This window comes from Trichosurus vulpecula, chromosome 4 (assembly GCF_011100635.1).
Source record: "Trichosurus vulpecula isolate mTriVul1 chromosome 4, mTriVul1.pri, whole genome shotgun sequence".
NCBI lineage: Eukaryota > Metazoa > Chordata > Mammalia > Diprotodontia > Phalangeridae > Trichosurus > Trichosurus vulpecula.
This window is the reverse complement of record NC_050576.1, coordinates 181,907,890-181,925,740: the sequence shown is the minus strand read 5'-3', so window position 1 is coordinate 181,925,740 and position 17,851 is coordinate 181,907,890. Positions and strand designations below refer to the sequence as shown.

General features: G+C 45.5%; 1 protein-coding gene across 1 annotated transcript in view; it reads right to left on the bottom strand.

Annotated features, from left to right (window-relative positions):
- Window positions 1–166: 166 nt before the first annotated feature.
- EZH1 (enhancer of zeste 1 polycomb repressive complex 2 subunit) overlaps window positions 167–17,851 on the bottom strand; it is a 40,909-nt gene continuing 23,224 nt past the window's right edge. The window contains exons 11-21 of the mRNA XM_036755904.1: window positions 12,716–12,896; window positions 11,635–11,831; window positions 8,644–8,735; window positions 7,452–7,492; window positions 6,728–6,853; window positions 5,073–5,251; window positions 4,473–4,568; window positions 3,980–4,061; window positions 3,411–3,491; window positions 2,896–2,980; window positions 167–2,646 (exon numbers count right to left, since the gene is read on the bottom strand). Of these exons, the coding sequence (XP_036611799.1) occupies window positions 2,586–2,646; window positions 2,896–2,980; window positions 3,411–3,491; window positions 3,980–4,061; window positions 4,473–4,568; window positions 5,073–5,251; window positions 6,728–6,853; window positions 7,452–7,492; window positions 8,644–8,735; window positions 11,635–11,831; window positions 12,716–12,896 (1,221 nt within the window). The 3' untranslated portion in view covers window positions 167–2,585. The remainder of the gene's footprint in view (window positions 2,647–2,895; window positions 2,981–3,410; window positions 3,492–3,979; window positions 4,062–4,472; window positions 4,569–5,072; window positions 5,252–6,727; window positions 6,854–7,451; window positions 7,493–8,643; window positions 8,736–11,634; window positions 11,832–12,715; window positions 12,897–17,851) is intronic.

The following is a 17,851-nucleotide window of genomic DNA, read 5'->3' as shown; positions in this document are numbered from 1 at the left end:
AAGCAGGATGTCATTGATCCTCTGTCAAGAGCTATGATTGGGGACCCCATTCCCACACAGTATCTTGGGGCCTTGGGACCAGAGGATGCTGGAATCTACCAATCTGCACTGTGCACACATTTGCCCACCATTTCCCCTCAGATCAAAAACAAATTGCTCCGCTTACTACGGAATGATTTCTACCACTTTATTCTGATGAGGGGATCACAAGCCACAGGATTTTAAAGTGCGTGAGATTCACTGGCAACAAAGCCACACTGACATCAAGCCTCCCTGCCCCATTCCCAATAATAGGAAGGAAATTCAAACAGAGACTGTGGGTAGCAGAGAACACGAAGAATGAGATAAGAGGGATAAAACCCAGTGACTTTGAAAACCCAAGAAAGCCTGAAAGTGTGGTCCAAGTCCCTTCAATCCTGAACACATCACAGAAACCTTAGCCCACCCCTTCCTCTTGGCCAGAATATAGCTGCAAAGATCTAGAGACCACCCCTCAAAAAACCCACTCCAAAAAAAAGAAGTTGAGCTGTTCAGGCTCTCTGAACTGATGCCAAACGTCTCTGGTTTTCCCTTCTAATCTATGAGCAATTCAGTGCCCGTAGCAGTTTGTGGCGGTGGGAAAGGGAGTGTTCCCTTCATCACACAGCAGGAGCAGCCTTCAGAATCACTGCTGAGGCTGGCTGGCTAAACAGCTGGCCCCTGCCAAGAGCTGGCTAGGAATGTCTGAGGAGCAGCTGGAGATGGGGGTGAGAAAAGGGGGCAGATGGCCAGCTCAGCTGGCTGGGAAACTTCTTTGAGAATCTCCACGGGAAGGATGGTAGCCCTTGGCTAACACAGCTTAGGAGGATCTCCACCCCAACCTAATGTGACACGCCTAGGGGTATGAGGACAGGCAGAGAACGATCAGTCCAGATCAAGGAGAAAGGCACTTACTCCCTAAAGAGCTGGGGTAAAGCCTTGCACCCTTGTTCTAGGCACTCCCTAAGCCAGTCTGGACTTGCCCATGTCCTTTCCACCTAAGCACAGGCGCTCCCCAGTTCCCTGCCAGCTCAGCAATCCTGCCAGACACAGATTTCCTTGGTTGGCCCCATTCTCAACATGACTAGACCCCTCTGTCAACACAGCTACTCTTAGCTCCCCAGGGGAACTCGATGGAAGGAAAGCAACCTCCCTCTCCTCAGAAACTAGGTTTGGGGTGGGATCCCAGGGACCAGAGTTTAATCCCTATACCCACCCATGCCTTCAGGTCTTCTAAAGGAAACAGTTAAAGTGCTTTGCTGGCAAGTTTCCTTAGAGAGGGCCCAGCTGCCTCTATACTTAAAAGTGGCAGAAGGTCCAGCAGCCCCACATCCATGCATTGCCAGTTTATAATTACATGTATGGTCATCTCTACACACATGCATGTTAAGCCCCCACCCCACCCCCCTACATACCTACCAATACCAAACAGAAGGTGCCAGAATCAGGAAAGTAAATTATATATCTGCATCCTGTGTATCCATCCTACTCCCCTACCCCCAATCTGTACCTGGGCCTTTCCCCCCCGAAGGGATATTTGACACTGGCCCCTTTAGTCTGTTCTCGGGGAGGGGGTTCTCGGGGAGGGGGCAGGGAGGGGAAGGAAGCTAGAACAAAGTAACACACACACACACACACACACACACACACACACACACCCCGACTCTTCAACATTTCAGCAGCATGACACCTCTAAGGGCCTGATAGGTGGGGAAGGAGGTAGCACAGGACCTGACACTCCTTCCTTGAAATCTGAAAATGCCACTCCATTTGCATGGACAAAACCTTCAAAGGCTCCTGTCCCTCAAGCCCTGGGATCTTAGCTCCTGCAGCAGTGCTCCTTCCTTGAACAGTGAAAGGTGAGAACACAGGCCCTTTCACGTACAGCCTAATTAGTCAAAGTAGCAATAGTTTATGCTCTTCCTGGCAATTTCTGACTGTTGCTCAGATTTAGCAAACCTCTGTCACTGGGCAATGGGGAAGAAAGTTAAGGGGGACTGAGAAGACTCATCTCCCTACTTAAATTCAGTCTGTGCTGTCAGGACACACTTTGCCATGAGCTCACATTCAAATGACTCTGGTCCCCAATCCCATTCACTACTAGTACCCTTCCCAGGTTCTAGTGTCAGAGATGGTGCCAGGGACCTAACTATATGAAGGACCTTGATTTAGGGATCTAAGATAAGACAGTACCTTTGCTGACTTTCTAGTCTCCATAGATACTGCCCTAGGTCTGGCCCCCAGCACGGGGAGCTAACAGGAAACCAAGTTATCAGATATCAGCCCCTAACCTTTACTGTTTGCCTCTGAGCTGGAGGACACACTCCCCCACCTCCCTGCCTCTGTCTCTCTCTTTCCTGAGAATCCAAGCCCTAAATGCTCCCAGATTTCACTCTGAGACAAAGAACTTCTCCCCCACTGCCCATAGCTTAGGCTTCACTACAAAGGGGGTAAGAAGAGAGGGTTTTGGGGATAGGAGACAGTGCAGGAGACTGAAGCAGCCATGATGTGAGCATAAAAGCAGAGGCAGCGCTGCTAGAGGCACTGGAGGCTGGGGCACAGGAAGACTAGAGGACGTCCGTCTCCCTCTCAATCCCCACATACTTGAGGGCGTCAGCTTGGCTGTACCTGTCAAGGAAGGAAGAGAGAAGGTGTCTTGTTAATACCAGGACTTTTGTGCTTGACAAGACAAGCTCCCAATCTTCTTTCCCTTTTCGACTTCAATCGCCAGCCCTATCACTGTGCTAAGGCTTCTTCTAAGGAAAAGCATGAGGGTGAAGGCAAGAGGGGATGAGGCCATGATTTCTCCTCCTCAGCCCTCATCCCCTCCAGACTCACCTCCCATGCTACACAGCGTGCCTCTATTAATGGTCTTACCTGTAATCAAAGAAGAGTTCTTCCCCTGCCTGAATCGCTCTTTTGGCAAAGATTCCAATCCGATGATCTCCATTCACCATCACCACTGAAATAAAACAAACCAAAGGCTATTTGTCTGAAGGCTCTTGGCTAACCTCAGGCCAATTCCTCCAGCTTTTAAGTGATACAGGAAAATTTCTCTCTGTATTCAAGTTCTGCAGATGGTCCCTCGAAGGGAAGACTGATCCTGCAGTCTAATCTTAGGGATTTCTCCAAGTCAAGAAATGGCCAGTGAGGGTATCTGTTTTCAAGTGCCTTTAGATTTTATCCTGACTAGAGTTTTGAGATGGGCTGGGGTGGCGATGACGTGTCCAGGGGAGAGGGCTCTTTCTAACTGGACAAAGTAAAGAATGAGAAAAGCCCCTCTGGGAAGGAAAGAATAATCTCAAATACTGTGCCCTCCCATATACATCAAGAGAAAAGGGTCCAGGTAGCCTAGCACTCAGCCTGTCCCACCATCTACCCCATAAACTTACCTTTGGCATAGCAATTGGGATTCACTGAGTGGTTTGCAAATCGAATTTTATTTCCTTTCCGGGTGGCATCCACCACAAAATCTGTAGGAGATAAAGAAAAGGCATAGGTTCATCATTGTCCTCCATAAAAAGAACAACCCTTAGGGCCTTTTATATTTAGGTCAAGTAACTTCCCCAAAGCAGCAGAAATTTAGGTTCAATGGGAATTTCATATAGAGGTGTGCTTCTCAGGATAGGAGGAGGCATCCTACATTCTCCAGGTTACTGCTTTTCTCATTTGAAATCCCTAAGACCCATTACTCATGGGAGTGAGGCTTCTACTGTGTATCACAGATAGAATCAGGTGCTGGTACCACACACACAATTGGGGAAATGTTTGTTTCATCTACAGCAGGTGGGTTTTGGCATTGTGCTATACCAACTGAGTCATATTAAGACCCTTTCCCCACCTGCCCCCTGTGAGGGCAGGTCTATGACTAGACCTGAAGTATAGACCATAGAAGCAGGGATTGTGAGGAAGAAGAGCTGGCCCAAAACCACTAAGGATGAGTGGTGACAAGGTCTCCTACCATTGTTGAGGTTGAAGAGAAAGCTGGACATGTATTTGTCATAGACTTTTCCCCGACGGTCAGCCTCATCCTGAGAGATAAGCTAGAGACAGAAGAGTGCAAAATGAGGACGTAAACTGAAATGCCTACTCAGGACAACTCCCCTTCAGTGAAGGAGTCAGAGATGCACGCAAGGAACCAGAATCCTAGAGACACAAGGAGTTATTGCTTAGGGTGATTCCATTCCCCACCCCAGGCCACCTAACAGTAAAATTAGTGAGCCTATCCAACACCTCCCACCACTCTTGCTGTATGAGCGGGTTGCTTGGGAGTTGATGAACAGTGGCTTGTTTCAGGGCTGCAGATGGTTCATTGGAATCCCTGAGAGAGGCCACATGAGAGCTGAACTGAGATATTTAGGGAGTAATTCATAGTTGCTCAACCCACAGAAAAAGTAGGGGGTGTTATCAGCCTCACCCACTGTGAGAATTTGAGTCAAACCTGCAGAGCTCACCTCACCACAATATTCAGAAATGAATTCATTCTTCTGTACAGACTCCTTGATGAAAGTGCCCCATCCAGCCACATCTGAGGGGGCCAGCAGCAGGTGCTAGAGAGGAGGCAGTGAGACCTCAGGCTACATGGCAGCCATTACGGGGAAGGGCAGGGGTTTGTGACATAGGGAAGAGCACTGGGCAATTGTTGAAAGGATCTGAAAGATGCAAAGCTATCCTATTCTGTGTGAGGGACAAGGAGGAAGAGCCAACATAACATGAGGGGAGTGAGTTCTTTTACCCCCCCAATTGGGGGTGGAGGTGGGTTTTTTTAGTTCTGAGGCCATAGGAATTTATTGCCATCTGTGAAGCAGAAGAGAAGGCACAAGCAAGACCCCACCTCTCTGTTCCCCTCAGTTTAGTCAGCTATAAATGCACTGGATCTTTGAATGATTCCCCACTTTGGGAGGAAGGAAATAAAGAGAATTAATGGCTTTGAACATTCGACTTCTGAGGTGTGGAAGCTACAGTGCAGGAGGCTCCAGGGAGTTGAGAAAGGAAAGCTTTCAGAAACCATTCCCCCTCTACCCCATGCAAGAGTCAGTCCCCTGAGCCCACACCTTCTTAAGACCTCGTTGGATGCTGCAATTCTTGCAGGAGACCACCTTGCAGTCCCAGTGCTCTGAGGCCCCACAGGTGAGACACAGGTCAGGGTCACATTCCCGAACAGCGAGGTAGCAGGGACACTGTTTGGTGTTACACTGGGTCTTGCAGCGGCAGCCTGGGAATCGGTTTTGACCTGAGAGGGGCAATGGAAAAGTTGCTGGAGTCAGCCAGATCACTGTATGTGCCGTGAGCAAACATGGCCCTCTTTGGAGTTTTGGTGAGGGAGAGTGAGGGGTTCACAGGGCAGCAGTGAGGTGAATGGGACGGCTTTGACTTGAGGATACTGTGGGGAGCAGAGTAGATCCCCCAACCCAATATCCAATCCACAAAATATCTTGGCCAAAAGAAGCAATGTGGTATAGGAGAAAGAGCGCTGGAGCTGGAGTTAAAGGACAGGGGACTGAAGCCCAGAGCTGCTATTTAACTACCTCTGTGACCTTGTATACGGCCCTTCTTCCTGGGTATCAGATGTTTTCCTCATTTATAGAATAAGGGAGTTGAATTATATAATTTCTCAGCTCTGTGATCTAGCATCTATGTGTGGGACTATACAAAGAAAACTGGGTTTGGAGTCAGAGGACCTGGGTTCAAATCCTGGCTCTGCACTTAGAGCCTACCTGACCTTGGGTGAATCATTTTTACTTTTCTGGGCCTCAGTTTCCTCATCTGTAAGTGAAGGAATTGGCCTCAGTGACCTTAATGGTCCTTCTAGTCCTAAATTCATGATCCTAAGACTTAGACCTCCTTGACCAAATGTCTAAAAAGAGTATGCTCTTAGCTCCCTTTCCAGCATCATCTTGCCCTTTGCTTATGAGGACAGGGAAGGTGACTGAATACCTTGGAACGAACACAATCAGTGCTTCTCACTGGCAAATCCTGCCTGAAGAGCAAGTATCATTTTGACAGTACCATGCATGCTCTCTGCTCCCCCCTCCTCCACCTACTGCTCTACCCAGAATGATTTGCTGTGGCTGAGATGTCTATCTGCTGTGGGCAGAAGGTACTCATAACTCTAACTGCCTGGCCCCCAAGCTGTGCAGGCTCTGGCTTTGCTATCTTATCAATCAGCCCACTGTGGTCAGAACTGATGGTAAACTACGCCAACAAGGGATGGGGTGGTGGAGGGGGAAGAAGCATTGTGGGGAGAGGTAAGGGAAAGGACTATGCAAGCAATCTATCCTCCCTCCCTTACCCACCTTCCACTCTGTGCTGTCACCAGGTCCCTGTCTCCTACCAAATTATCTTAAAATGGATTACTTTTAATTGCATTATAAACATACAAATTTGAAATTAAATTTTTATAAAAATGCCCTGTGAAAATAGCAAGACCCCCAAATGGGGGGGGGGTGTTTGTGGGATACACTGAACAAGTGTCCAGAGTCCCCATCTTACCACTTGAAGGTAAAACAGGGGAAGGTAGGCAATTCTGTAGACCTGCAAAGTCAAGGCTTTCCAGTGACTTTCAATCCCTTGTTGACCCGAGGCAGGTTGCCTGACATATGCCAAATACTGAATGTGAGAGGGTCCAGAGGCAGCTTAGAGATTGTGAAAAGGAAGGGAAAGCTAGGTTATGGGTATGCCAGTGGGGGTATGTGCAGTGCAGGCTTACAGTCTGGGTTGCACTGGCAGAACTTCTCACAGAAATTCTGGGTCATGATGCAGGGGCAGGTGCTGTCGCAGGGACGGTCTGGATGGTCACAGGGTTGGTAGTTGTACACCTGTGTGGCGGAGTTATCTAGGAGATAGGGAACAGGCCAGTGACACAGCTGTGACTATGCTTTCTGCCCCTCTTCCCAGTTCCCAACACCCTAATCCAAAGAGGCTGGGGCAGTCACAGCCTTGGAGAATTCAATTTAATTCAACAAACATCTATTAAATACCTACTATGAGTGCAAGGCACTGTGCTAGGGATACAAAGACAAAAATTAAAACCGCCTACTCTCGAGGAATTTATATTCCATTGTATACCTCTACCTTTCAGGTAAGAAGAAATCAAAAGTAAGGCTAACTTCCAGATCACTTTGGGATATAAGGGGGAGGAAGAGAAGACCAAAACTACAGAGCATCTATTTAAAAATGAGAGCTAGACCCTGGCAGACACCACACCACCAAAGAGACAAAGGCCATAGCATCGACTCCTAAGAGCAAGGCTGTGGCCTTCTCAGCTGCAGTAAGAAGCTGAGCTCTTCTGAATGACCGCAGAGAAACCTGCCACCTGTGGGAGCTGCTCAGGGTATGCAAGTGCAGCTGCCTTAGGGGTGATATGGGTGGGTGGCCACATGAGGACAGGCTGATGACTGAACTGATGGAAGAAGTCTGAGAGACAACATTACCTTTCTTGAGCTGAATCTTCCTGCAGTGTGCAGCCCATAGCCTGGAAGAAAAAGATAGGAGGAGTAGGGTCTGGACCATAGTCCTGAGGGGTTCTGCAGATGCAGCTGGATAAAACACAAACTATTCTGAGACACTGTGGTTTGGCAACTAGGGTCTGCCCAGGAAAATCTGACATGAAGCCTGGGCTCTAGCACATTAAAAAAACAAGATAAAACAAAAACCTTATGTCTCCTTCATGACACTGGTAACTCCCTTTGGGGGGCATAGATGTGGGGAATGGAGACAGAGATTGAAGGTCAGAAGAAAGGGTTCCAGATCAAGAGGTGGGAGGGGGGAATGTGTGGGAACTTCTACCCTGTGGAGTGCCCCGCTGGCTGTTATGAGACTGTTTACTTTAAGGAAAAGAACTTGAGAGAAACCTACAAAGTATAATAGAAAAAATGTTGGACTTAAAGAGTCCAAACACCTGGGGTTTGAACCCTGGCTCAACGTTCACTTAGCTGTGTGACCATAGGTAAATCACTTCGCCTGTCTGAGCCTCAGTTTCCTAAGCTGTAAAATGGGGCTAATAATATTTGCGCTACTTACCTCCTCATGTTATTGTTAGGACAGTGCTCTGTAAACTTAGTGCTGGGAAATGTGAGTTAGTCTTATTCCTCCATGCCCAGAAGTGTTTGCTGCTACTAGGCAATGGTCATCAGCCATGGCAGCAAGACAGTGAGAACAGTTTTACAAATTCCAATGCTAGGCAAGTGCTAGAAGGCAGCACTATCATACAACCCAGAAAGAAAACAACAAAAGCTGCCAAAACCTAAGAAAGAGAACGCACTGTGGACAGAGCTGAGCAGGGTCTAAAATGCTAACAAGCCATCAGGCCAGGAAGGACTGCCCCCAGGGGAACAGAGCCAGCTCCTGCTGCCTCACTGGCTAAGAGCTTAAATGTGAAGCCAGGCCTAGCCATTAAAGACTGAAGAGCACCAGTGGGTAACAACGGGGAGAGGGGGAGGAGCTGCACCGAGGCCCCCAGGGAGTGTGTGCATGCTCTCCTCCTAGCTGCATCATCCTAAACTGACTGAGAACATGCTGCTTGGGAGGAACGCAGATGGGAAGTCCAAGGGGAGGCCCAAGCATAGGGAGCAGAAAGGATTGATACCCATCCCAGCCACAAAAAGTGCTTTGTTCAACCCTTGCCTGTGTTTTCTTTTCTTCTTCTGCGAGGGGTTCATGAGCTCATTTGTTGGCAACTTCAGGATAAGTGACTCTTTGACTGCAAACTGAAAGACCTGGAAGAGAAATCCAACAGGCCCCGTCACTCTCCCTCTGGCCGAGTGGCCGGACAAAGGGCCCCAGCTGATAGCCGGCTCTAGAGGGTTCAGAGGCGGCTGGCTTCATTGCCCCTGGGGGTCCCGATTGCTTGGGACACATGAGGTCATATAGCTTTGTAGTTTAATTCTCCAGTTGGTGTCCTGACCGGGAGGGAGCAGTACTGACCACAGGCATGCTGGCCCGATCACTGGCTTTCCCTTCATGTTTTGCTCCAACTAAGCAATAGTTTTTTGGGGAGTGTTTTTTTAGATCCTTAACTCTCCCCCTGCAACTGCCCCATCTCACCTAGTTACAGCCTTACAAAATGATTCTGGCCTTGCACAAGAGGCTGGTATTCACAGCAGTACCTGGCTCTGAGCATGAGCCCCCTCTGTTGGGGGAAAGATGTAGAATCAAACAGACAATGCTACAGTCGGGGGCTATCTTAGCAATCACCTAGTCTACCCCTTTCATCTAGCAAAAGAACTGAGGCTCAGAGAGGGAAAGTCACTAGTTCTCACCATTTTCTATGGTCACAAAATTATTCAGCTGGCGTGAGCATTAGAGGTCATCTTCTCCAAACTCCTCATTTTACAGATAAGGAAACTGAAGTCCAGAGAGCACAAGCTACTTTTCTAAAGTCACACAGCTAGTTAGTGACAGAACTGGAATTAGAACCCAGGTCTCCTTACTCCTATTCTAGAGCTTTTCAACTCTATCATATCACCTTAATATTAGATTTAACTTTAGTAGGACACCATCCAAGCCATTCCCTTTGAGTGATAAACTCCAGATCAGAGATGGTAAAGGGATTTGAGTGTGTGAACTCCTTTAATTCACAGGACCCCACCATTCTACTGGAATGCCACTTTCACCAAAGAAGGAAGATCATTCAGGAGAGTTTTTGAAACCAAGGATGAGGCAATTTCAGCAATCGTTAAGGAAGAGGTTGCAAGCAGCTTGGTGGTGGCCACTTGAGTATAAAGATAGAAAAGAGGTGTGAGCACAAATATTCCCTAGACATCCTTCAGAACTGAAACAGATCGAATTTATCCAGACCCTGTACCTTAGGGCAACCTGTGGCTCCATAAAACCTTCTCTAGAGGGTGAAATAGTTAGTGGCCCTCTACTCCCTCTGCTCTTACCAGGGTAAATGAAGTATTCCTTGAAAGAAGTGCTTCAAAGAGAAAATGAAGAAAAAGAATCTAGAAGACTGAAGAACATAACATAGAGAAGAAAATGAAAAAGAAGGGCATGTGAGGTCTTGTATGAATGAGGCCATTCCCAGGGAGGATAGAGGTGGACCTTCTAAAGAGGAAGCAGCTTTCTGTGTAATGTCTAATATCAGATCCCAGGAAAAAACAAATAAGTTCTGGTAGTTGCTAACTCCCTGCTAGAGGATACTGAGGAAGCCCTATGTCAACCTGACAAGAACAGTCAGGAGGCATGCTGTCTTCAATTGGTCCATAAAGCATCTATTGAAAGGCCAAAGACAATCTCTGACCTAGAGGAGCCCCACAGTCTAATGGAAATGGAGTCTGGGGGGAGGGGTGTCAAGGAATTTTCTTAACATCACACAGAAGCACAATTCAAACTCCAGTGCTCTGGCTCCAGAGTTGGTACATTTTGCATTGCACCAAGCTGCCTCCCCAAAGCAGAAAGAGAACTCCTAAGTCTCATCAAACCTAACAACCAATATCTACTTCTGATGATTCACGTGGAAACAAAGGATACTGCCAGAAGGAACCCAGTAAGCATCTCTATAGATTATGTCTCAGGGCAGAGTTGGGGTTTTCTTCAGTATTGCTGACTAAAGGCTTGAGGAAAAAAAAGGTCTATAGGAGAAGTGAATGACTGGTTAAGAAGATGAAGGAATGGGATTTTAATTTCTAGACTAGAGCTAAAGATACAGGAGTGATGGGCTCATGGTCAGGCTTGGAATGTATCTAGTGAGGGCTGATAAAAATCTATTTGCCTAGAGAACTTTGGTTCTAATCAAGACTTTAAACCAAAATTAGAGAGAAAACTGCCCACATACATACATTAAATCCAATAACACAGAAAGTAGATAGAATAAAGGAAGAATATTAGAAGGACCTAGTAATTCACAGGAGCCATAAAAGAGGGACAGAATAATTTTCACAGCCTTGGTTGTATAGACAGAGTTGCACAGAATACAGGTAAAAGTGAATTAAGAATTTCAAAGCAATGAAATAAATGTGATCTTATATGTATCACTAAGAATTAAAGGGATGCAGCTCATAATTAAAAGGATATACTTTATTCATAAGGAACAGATTAGATAGTAGAGGCAGTAGAGTTGCACTGAATATCAAGAAGATATACTCACATGAGGAAGTCTATTAATGGGTGGGAGAACATAGTCAAGATCACTGTACGAGTTTAAATGGAGGAAGAAACAGCAGCAATACTGTTATACTACATGTCACCCAGCTAAAAATGGGTGATGAGTCCCAGGCAGAAGTTGCAGAGAAGCAGATTTTTCTCAATATAAGGAAAAACTTTCTGATAATGAGCTGTCCAAAAACAGAATGAGCTACCTAAAAAGGAAGTAAGTTTCCCATGAGTGGAGGTCTTCAAGTAGAGGCTCATTGACCACTACTGGCTATGAGAAAGATATGAGACAGAGGAGATTCCCATTCGAGTACAGCTTGGATTAGATGATCTCTGAGGTCCTTTCCAGCTCCACGATTATATGACTCTATAACTCTATACATGAGCTTGGATCTGAAATAAGCAAACACCTGAAGGAACCTTTCTCTGGACACTTGGCCCTAGGATACAGCCTGGGAGGTGGCTGGCTGGCTAGACAGACTCAGTTACTCATTGCTGTTCTACTCCATTTTCAGACAGTACCTGCTTGCACGTTTTAGTGCCCAGGAGCCTGGCTATTGAACAGAAGTTGTTGAAGTAGGTACCATGGAACACTCTGAAGAGGGACTCCTCAGCCCCCGTCCATTCCACAGGTTCCAGGGGTGCTTCCACTACACACAGCTGAGGTGGTGCAGGGCTGGCCTTCTGTTTGGTGGGTGTCTGACATCGAGAGTTGGCCTCTAGAACAGGAAGAGAGAGGTGAAGAAAAGAACGAGCAAAACAGAAAGTTAAGGGCAACGCCCTACAATCGATATCTTACCAAAGTGACAGGCTAGTGAAGAACAAGAGCGTGTATACTTAACGTACAGCAATACTTAAAAGTAAATCTCCAAAAGTGAGCATTTCCTCAAATGAATTTACATACTTCAGAGTGTCCAGGAATTTTCTGGACAGACTGTATGATGAGGGCCCACATATTCTCTGTATGGTTACCCATTTCCTAAGATTGCTGGGAACAAAGTACTTCACAAACCTTAAAGCTTCATGTAATTGTGTTCTTATTTTCACTGGCAACAATGACATGACCAATCCCCACGCTGCAAATACAAACCACCAAAATATCCTTGAGAATTCAACAGATAACCTCAACTGGAACTGGAGTATCATCATAAACAAAGCTACTGCCCACAACTGCCTGGACTTACATAACACTGACCAATATAAATTTAAGAACAATAGCTTTTATTAGATGCTGCCATATTGAATACTTATATCTTCCAAACCATGTGGAATGAAAGCTCTCAAAATATGGACACCTAGCTAAAAATGAAAACTGGAATGAACGACTGGATGAAGTCTATATCATTTCCATCCTCCTCCTATCAAACACATCCTGAATATGCTTTCAGTTAGCCTAGAAAAGATAACCTGACATCTCCATGCTTTTAGTCACCTATGAAAGCAATCGTTTTATGTGCCTGGACAACAGTCTGACTGACATTAAGAATAGTGGGACAGTCATTTGCTCCCTGAACTCTGTAGAACAGAAGATGAGAAGGAGGACAATAACACTGAAAATACTGAGGAAAGGAAGTAAAAGTATATTCTAAGTCCCCCACTATACCTGAAGAGCTGGAGGCCCAGTCATTTCCTGTGTCCCTGTCGCTGTCGCCCTCTTTTGTCTCGGCCACAGCAGAGGTGGAAGTGTTAGAGGAGGAAGCGTTGACCGCTTGATGCCGACGTCTTCGACGACCAGAGCACTTGGACCGTGGATTGTGGAGCATGGCATATTCCTTTGCTCCTTCCTGCAATGGACACAGTGTAGATACGAAACAAGACCCTTTAATGACGTTTTTTGTCTTCTTTTCCTAAAATGTTGTGGGCCCTGAGTACTAACACACACCTCTATTCCTGAAGGTAGGTGCACTTGTAGTGCCATTTTCTATACATCTGTGTATACAAGAGAGTAAGGCCAGAGAGTGATGGTACTGCTTTTAAATAAAGACGACAAACTTGTCTGCTTCATAGACCACTGTGGCCAAAAGGAATTCATCAAAACCCTGGAGACAAACTTTTCTGTATCAATTGCTGGCTCCTAGGCAGAAAGCAGCTTGTCAATAGATCTATATTAAAAATCATCCTTTAGTCTAATCAGCAGCTTGAACTCTTCGGCAAAGGCTTGGAGAACCTAGGTCACCTCCACACTGTGGTATTGGAGTAGCACGTTTTGAACTGTCCCATGGCCAGCCATGTAAACTTAGGCAACACTCAATTTGCAATTGGATTGTATTCCAAAAGCTCATTTGTAAGTCAGATATTTGGATATAAAAAGATATTTTTCCATAATAGCAATCTTAAAAATGGTATAGTCATTGGTTTCCAGGACAGCCAACAAATCCTATTTAATTTGTAATGTTACTAATGGAAATACTCTGAGTTTAGGGTTCTGGAAATAGGCTCATATAGGACAAGAGAATTTTTTTTTCTGATGTGGGGCCAACCCTAGGCAAAATTTTGAAAAACAGGTTTTGTTCCTCTTCCTTTTATGTCCAACTTTCCTATCTCCTGTTGTCCCTTTCCCTTGGCCTCCAGTGCTTTCATGTTTTTTTAAGCCTCCCTACTCAAGTGCTTCTTACTTTGGTGGGAAGGAGGTGGGCAAGTGCCACAAAATGCTCCGTTCCCCAAAATACTTTAACTTACCTCCCTCCCAACCAGAAGTCCCCATTTCCTCAGTACAGAATCTGAATAAATTCATGATAAGCTGTGAATGACTGAAAGGCCCCTAGACCCTTTGAAGTAGGAGCAATATCTACTATATAGGCTAGATTAATTTATTTTTCCCCCTAAAAGACAGGTGTTTTTAAAACTTAACAGTTTAGGGGGCTAAGGCTTGAGCCTTTAACTTGGCTTCCTGGTCGCCAAGCGCAGAGGTATCAAACATGCTACCAAAGACTGCATCTTGAACCACATTAAAATATAACTGGGAAATATTTAACAAAATAAACAAAACCACAATAAAACATAATATTACATTCTAAAACTAAGTTGATATGTGGCCCACAGGAATACTTATGCACAGGTTAGTGGCCCCTACTGATCCTGTTACTATCCAAGTTTGACACCACTTACCTTAGAACATAAAAAGGTCAGTCCATGAGGAATTAGTGCCTCTCAGACTTGGTGGCTGACCCACTGCTGTGTCTTTATATCCACCTGACTTAACAAATTCTGTTCCAAAGAGTTTCTTTATGGAAATGAGGGGGGCTATATCTCCCTAAAGCAGTGCTATATAGCCTTTCCATACTACTGCTGAGCAAATTTCTTTTTGTTAAGTATTAGATGGTCTACAAGTGTCTCATTTCATTCCAATCCCAAACCTGAACCAGTGGACCTGAGTAAGGCCTGGATGGCTTTCAAAAAGAAGCCTGCCATTCTACGGGAGAGTCCTCTCAATGGGACAAAGAGAGGCTCTCGCTGACACAAAAGGGTTAGCCCAATAGGTGATAAAGAAAGCTGACTAATAGTGATAAGGAAAGCATTCCTATGCTTTTTCTTAATAGTTCTAGAAAAAGTTCTAGAAAAGCTGGAGCACTAATATAAAAAAAAATGGTCCCTATGTGTTTGAGTAACTAGAGACATCTGAAGGCATCAAAATGTGGCTGACGGATTTAAAAAACAAAGACAACCTTGGCATGGGGAGAAGACCAATGGGCTATGAGCAAATATAGTCTCTGACCCTAAGGTCACTGGAAAACCTACTGAATACCACTGAGATCAAGGCTATAATGAATGGGAATGGAAGGGGAGATGAGAACTAAGAATCTGTCTTGGTGTCATGAAAGCCTTGGGGTTACCCTACCACGACCTCTACAAGTAGCTTAATCATCCTGATGAGTCACTGGAACAATGGCTAAGGCACGCGCTGTTCACTGTAACCAATCTGGAGCCCTTCCCTGTGACAGGGTTACATCTGCTTGGACACCTCAAGAAGACATTTGCAAAGCTAGTTAAATTGGAGGCCCTGATGGAGACCTTTCCTTTTCTCTTTTTAGGTGGCTATGATGGACATTGTGCTTCCCTGGACCCATAAAAATGACTTTCTGTTAAAGCTGATTCTCCAAGGTGTGGCTGAAAGGGAGGATGTGAAATTCTTAAAAGAGATGGGCTTGGTAGATAGGATCTATATCAATTCCCTACTTCCCGCTTGCCCATGCTATATGACCAGCATGCATTGGGGGCAATGAGATACTATCTTTTAGATTTTGCCATATGCTTTCCTTCCTACACATACGGACCAGGGCAGAACTGGTAAGATCTGGAGATTGGGACACCTGCAGTAGTCATCTGGGCTCTTGTAAATAGGTGTCCTGGGGATGGCAGAAGGCATGGTTGCTCACCAACATTAGGTGGGCAGAGGGTTATGACACCCTCTCCCATAAGGGCTTTGGATGTACTTCCCAAAGCAGTTGATAAGAAGCCAATCACTTGCCAGCCTATAGGTCATGCAAGTAAAATTTTACTATGTTATCTAGTACCAGGGCAGTAAGGATCCTTCAATCTCATCAAAGCCTAAAGTATCTCCTAAAACTTGTATCCCATTTGGAATATAAAAAGGGCTAATGGACATCAACAAAACAGGTTACTTTCATACCAAGAGACCACCAATGGGTCTCCAAGCTTCCATGGGAAGTTTTGGAGGACAGGCCATGGAGGAAAGAATCTTCATGAGTTCCTAGGATTTGGTACATGTATGGCCATTTATTGCAGGTAGAGTGAAATGGAAACTTTTGCAATTACCTGAAACATCCTATTAAGTTAATATCAGTTAATCGCAATCAAGATAAAGGAAGCTGGAATATTTCATTATGCCAAATCTCCTTATAGTCCCATACTGATAGTGGTGGGCAAGGCAAACGACACCTATTGGCTTACAGTGGACTTTAGGGAGCTGACAAAGTTGTCACAGGAAAAACTGAGGTCATTCTTCCAGACAGCATTCATGATAACACTAATTAGGCCAGACCAGCCAATGTCAGCAGAGACTCAAATCCAATGATGGTCCATATGAAGGACAAAGGCAGGATGTCAACCCAAAGAAAATCCAGGGTCCAGGCAACTCAGTCAAGTTTTGGGAAATACGGTGAATAAGGAGAATTTCGACAATTCCAGACATAGTCCAAACAAACTGCCAACAGCTGCTTCACCAACCTGGCACACAGGAGGTACTTGCAAAATGTTTATTGATTTACTGGTTTTTAAAAAGCCCAGAGGCTTACTAGATTCTTTGGGTTCTGGAGAAATCATTTTCCTCATTTGGGCATCCTGATGGCCCCAGTTTGCTGAATCACCTCAAAGCCTGCCTCTTTTGAAGTGGGGTACAAAACAGGCTGTGGGCCCTTATGACCGCATGAAAACCCGTGTTTTTTGAGGTCTCAGGCTATAAAGACCAGGCCAAGTGAGGGTGGTCAGACCACTTAAACGTTAGGCTTCCGTGGCTGAAAGTTCCATGCGGCAGGCAATCGGTATTTTGAAAAATACTTTGGAAAAGCAGTTGCCCACTTGCTACTAAGCTTCAAACGCTATTGAATGGATAATGCCATCACTGTTTGTCCAGTTACCTATCATGAATTGGGCGATGCATGATGGTACCTCTACAAGTTGTGTAGGGAGGTCTCTATTGACAAATGAAAATGGAAATTGGCACCCTTCAGGAAAAGGTTGCAATTGCGTAAGAGGCCTAGCCGAGTACACTGTTTCCTTCCCTAGTCCAATATTCCTGGCTCCTTAAGAACATTCTGTACACTTTGAGAGAAGCATGAATATACTGGACTTCATGGACAATTAATCTGGCAAGTCTTCCAAGTTGGCTGAGTTATAAGCCTCATAGTTGGTGTGTGAGGAAGCCTTGAGGGATGGGGCAGATTAAGATCTTCACCTATGATTCCTGGATGATGGCCATGGGTTTGATCAAGTGGTTTGAGGCTAGAGAGAACAAAACTGAACAACCAATGGCTCTCTCATTCGAGGTCAGGATCAATACAGGAATTCTGTTGAGAATTCCTCTGTGTAGTTGTTTCTAGGGTATGTCAACATTCGTGAAAAACATCATATACCCTCTGCTGAATAAACAAGATGATGCATGTTGTGGTAGTTTAGGGACCATATGATCTCCCTGAGGATGAGGCAACTATGTGTGCTCAATAAGGCTCCATATGCCAGGCAGATCTATTCTATGTGAGCCTCAACCTGCCTTCGCATGGTAAACTGGACCTTCACAAAAGATAAGCCCCTGCTTCATTATCATATCCCTGTCTATTGAGGTTGGCTGTCTCACCTACCAGAAGCTATGTCCATGAATTGCTGCCATCCTAGAAAGAAGGAGGCCTCTCTGGTCCAGTGGCTTTTTGGATCCAGCTTCCAGAATGACTTACCCAATAAGGATGGACTGTTTTTGAAGACAGTTCTGACTGATCCTCTCCAGCCCTTCCTTATTCTATCTCTGGAATAGCTGTAAAGGCCTTATAGTCCTCCCCCTTCCTCACCTCCTCAAAGGGCTCTGTATACCCTGGGGAAATGGCTCAGACTTCTTCCCAGAAAGGGGTTGGGGTAGTATTGGTGGGAGGTGCCTTGCTCTCTAGTGACACAGGGGAGATGAAACTATCATAACTATGATGAATATGTACTTATTTGGAGGAAAAGGGCTCTCCTAGTTTATTTAGTAGTGATCCTGCATCCCTGGATGAAGGTGAGAGTCCTTACA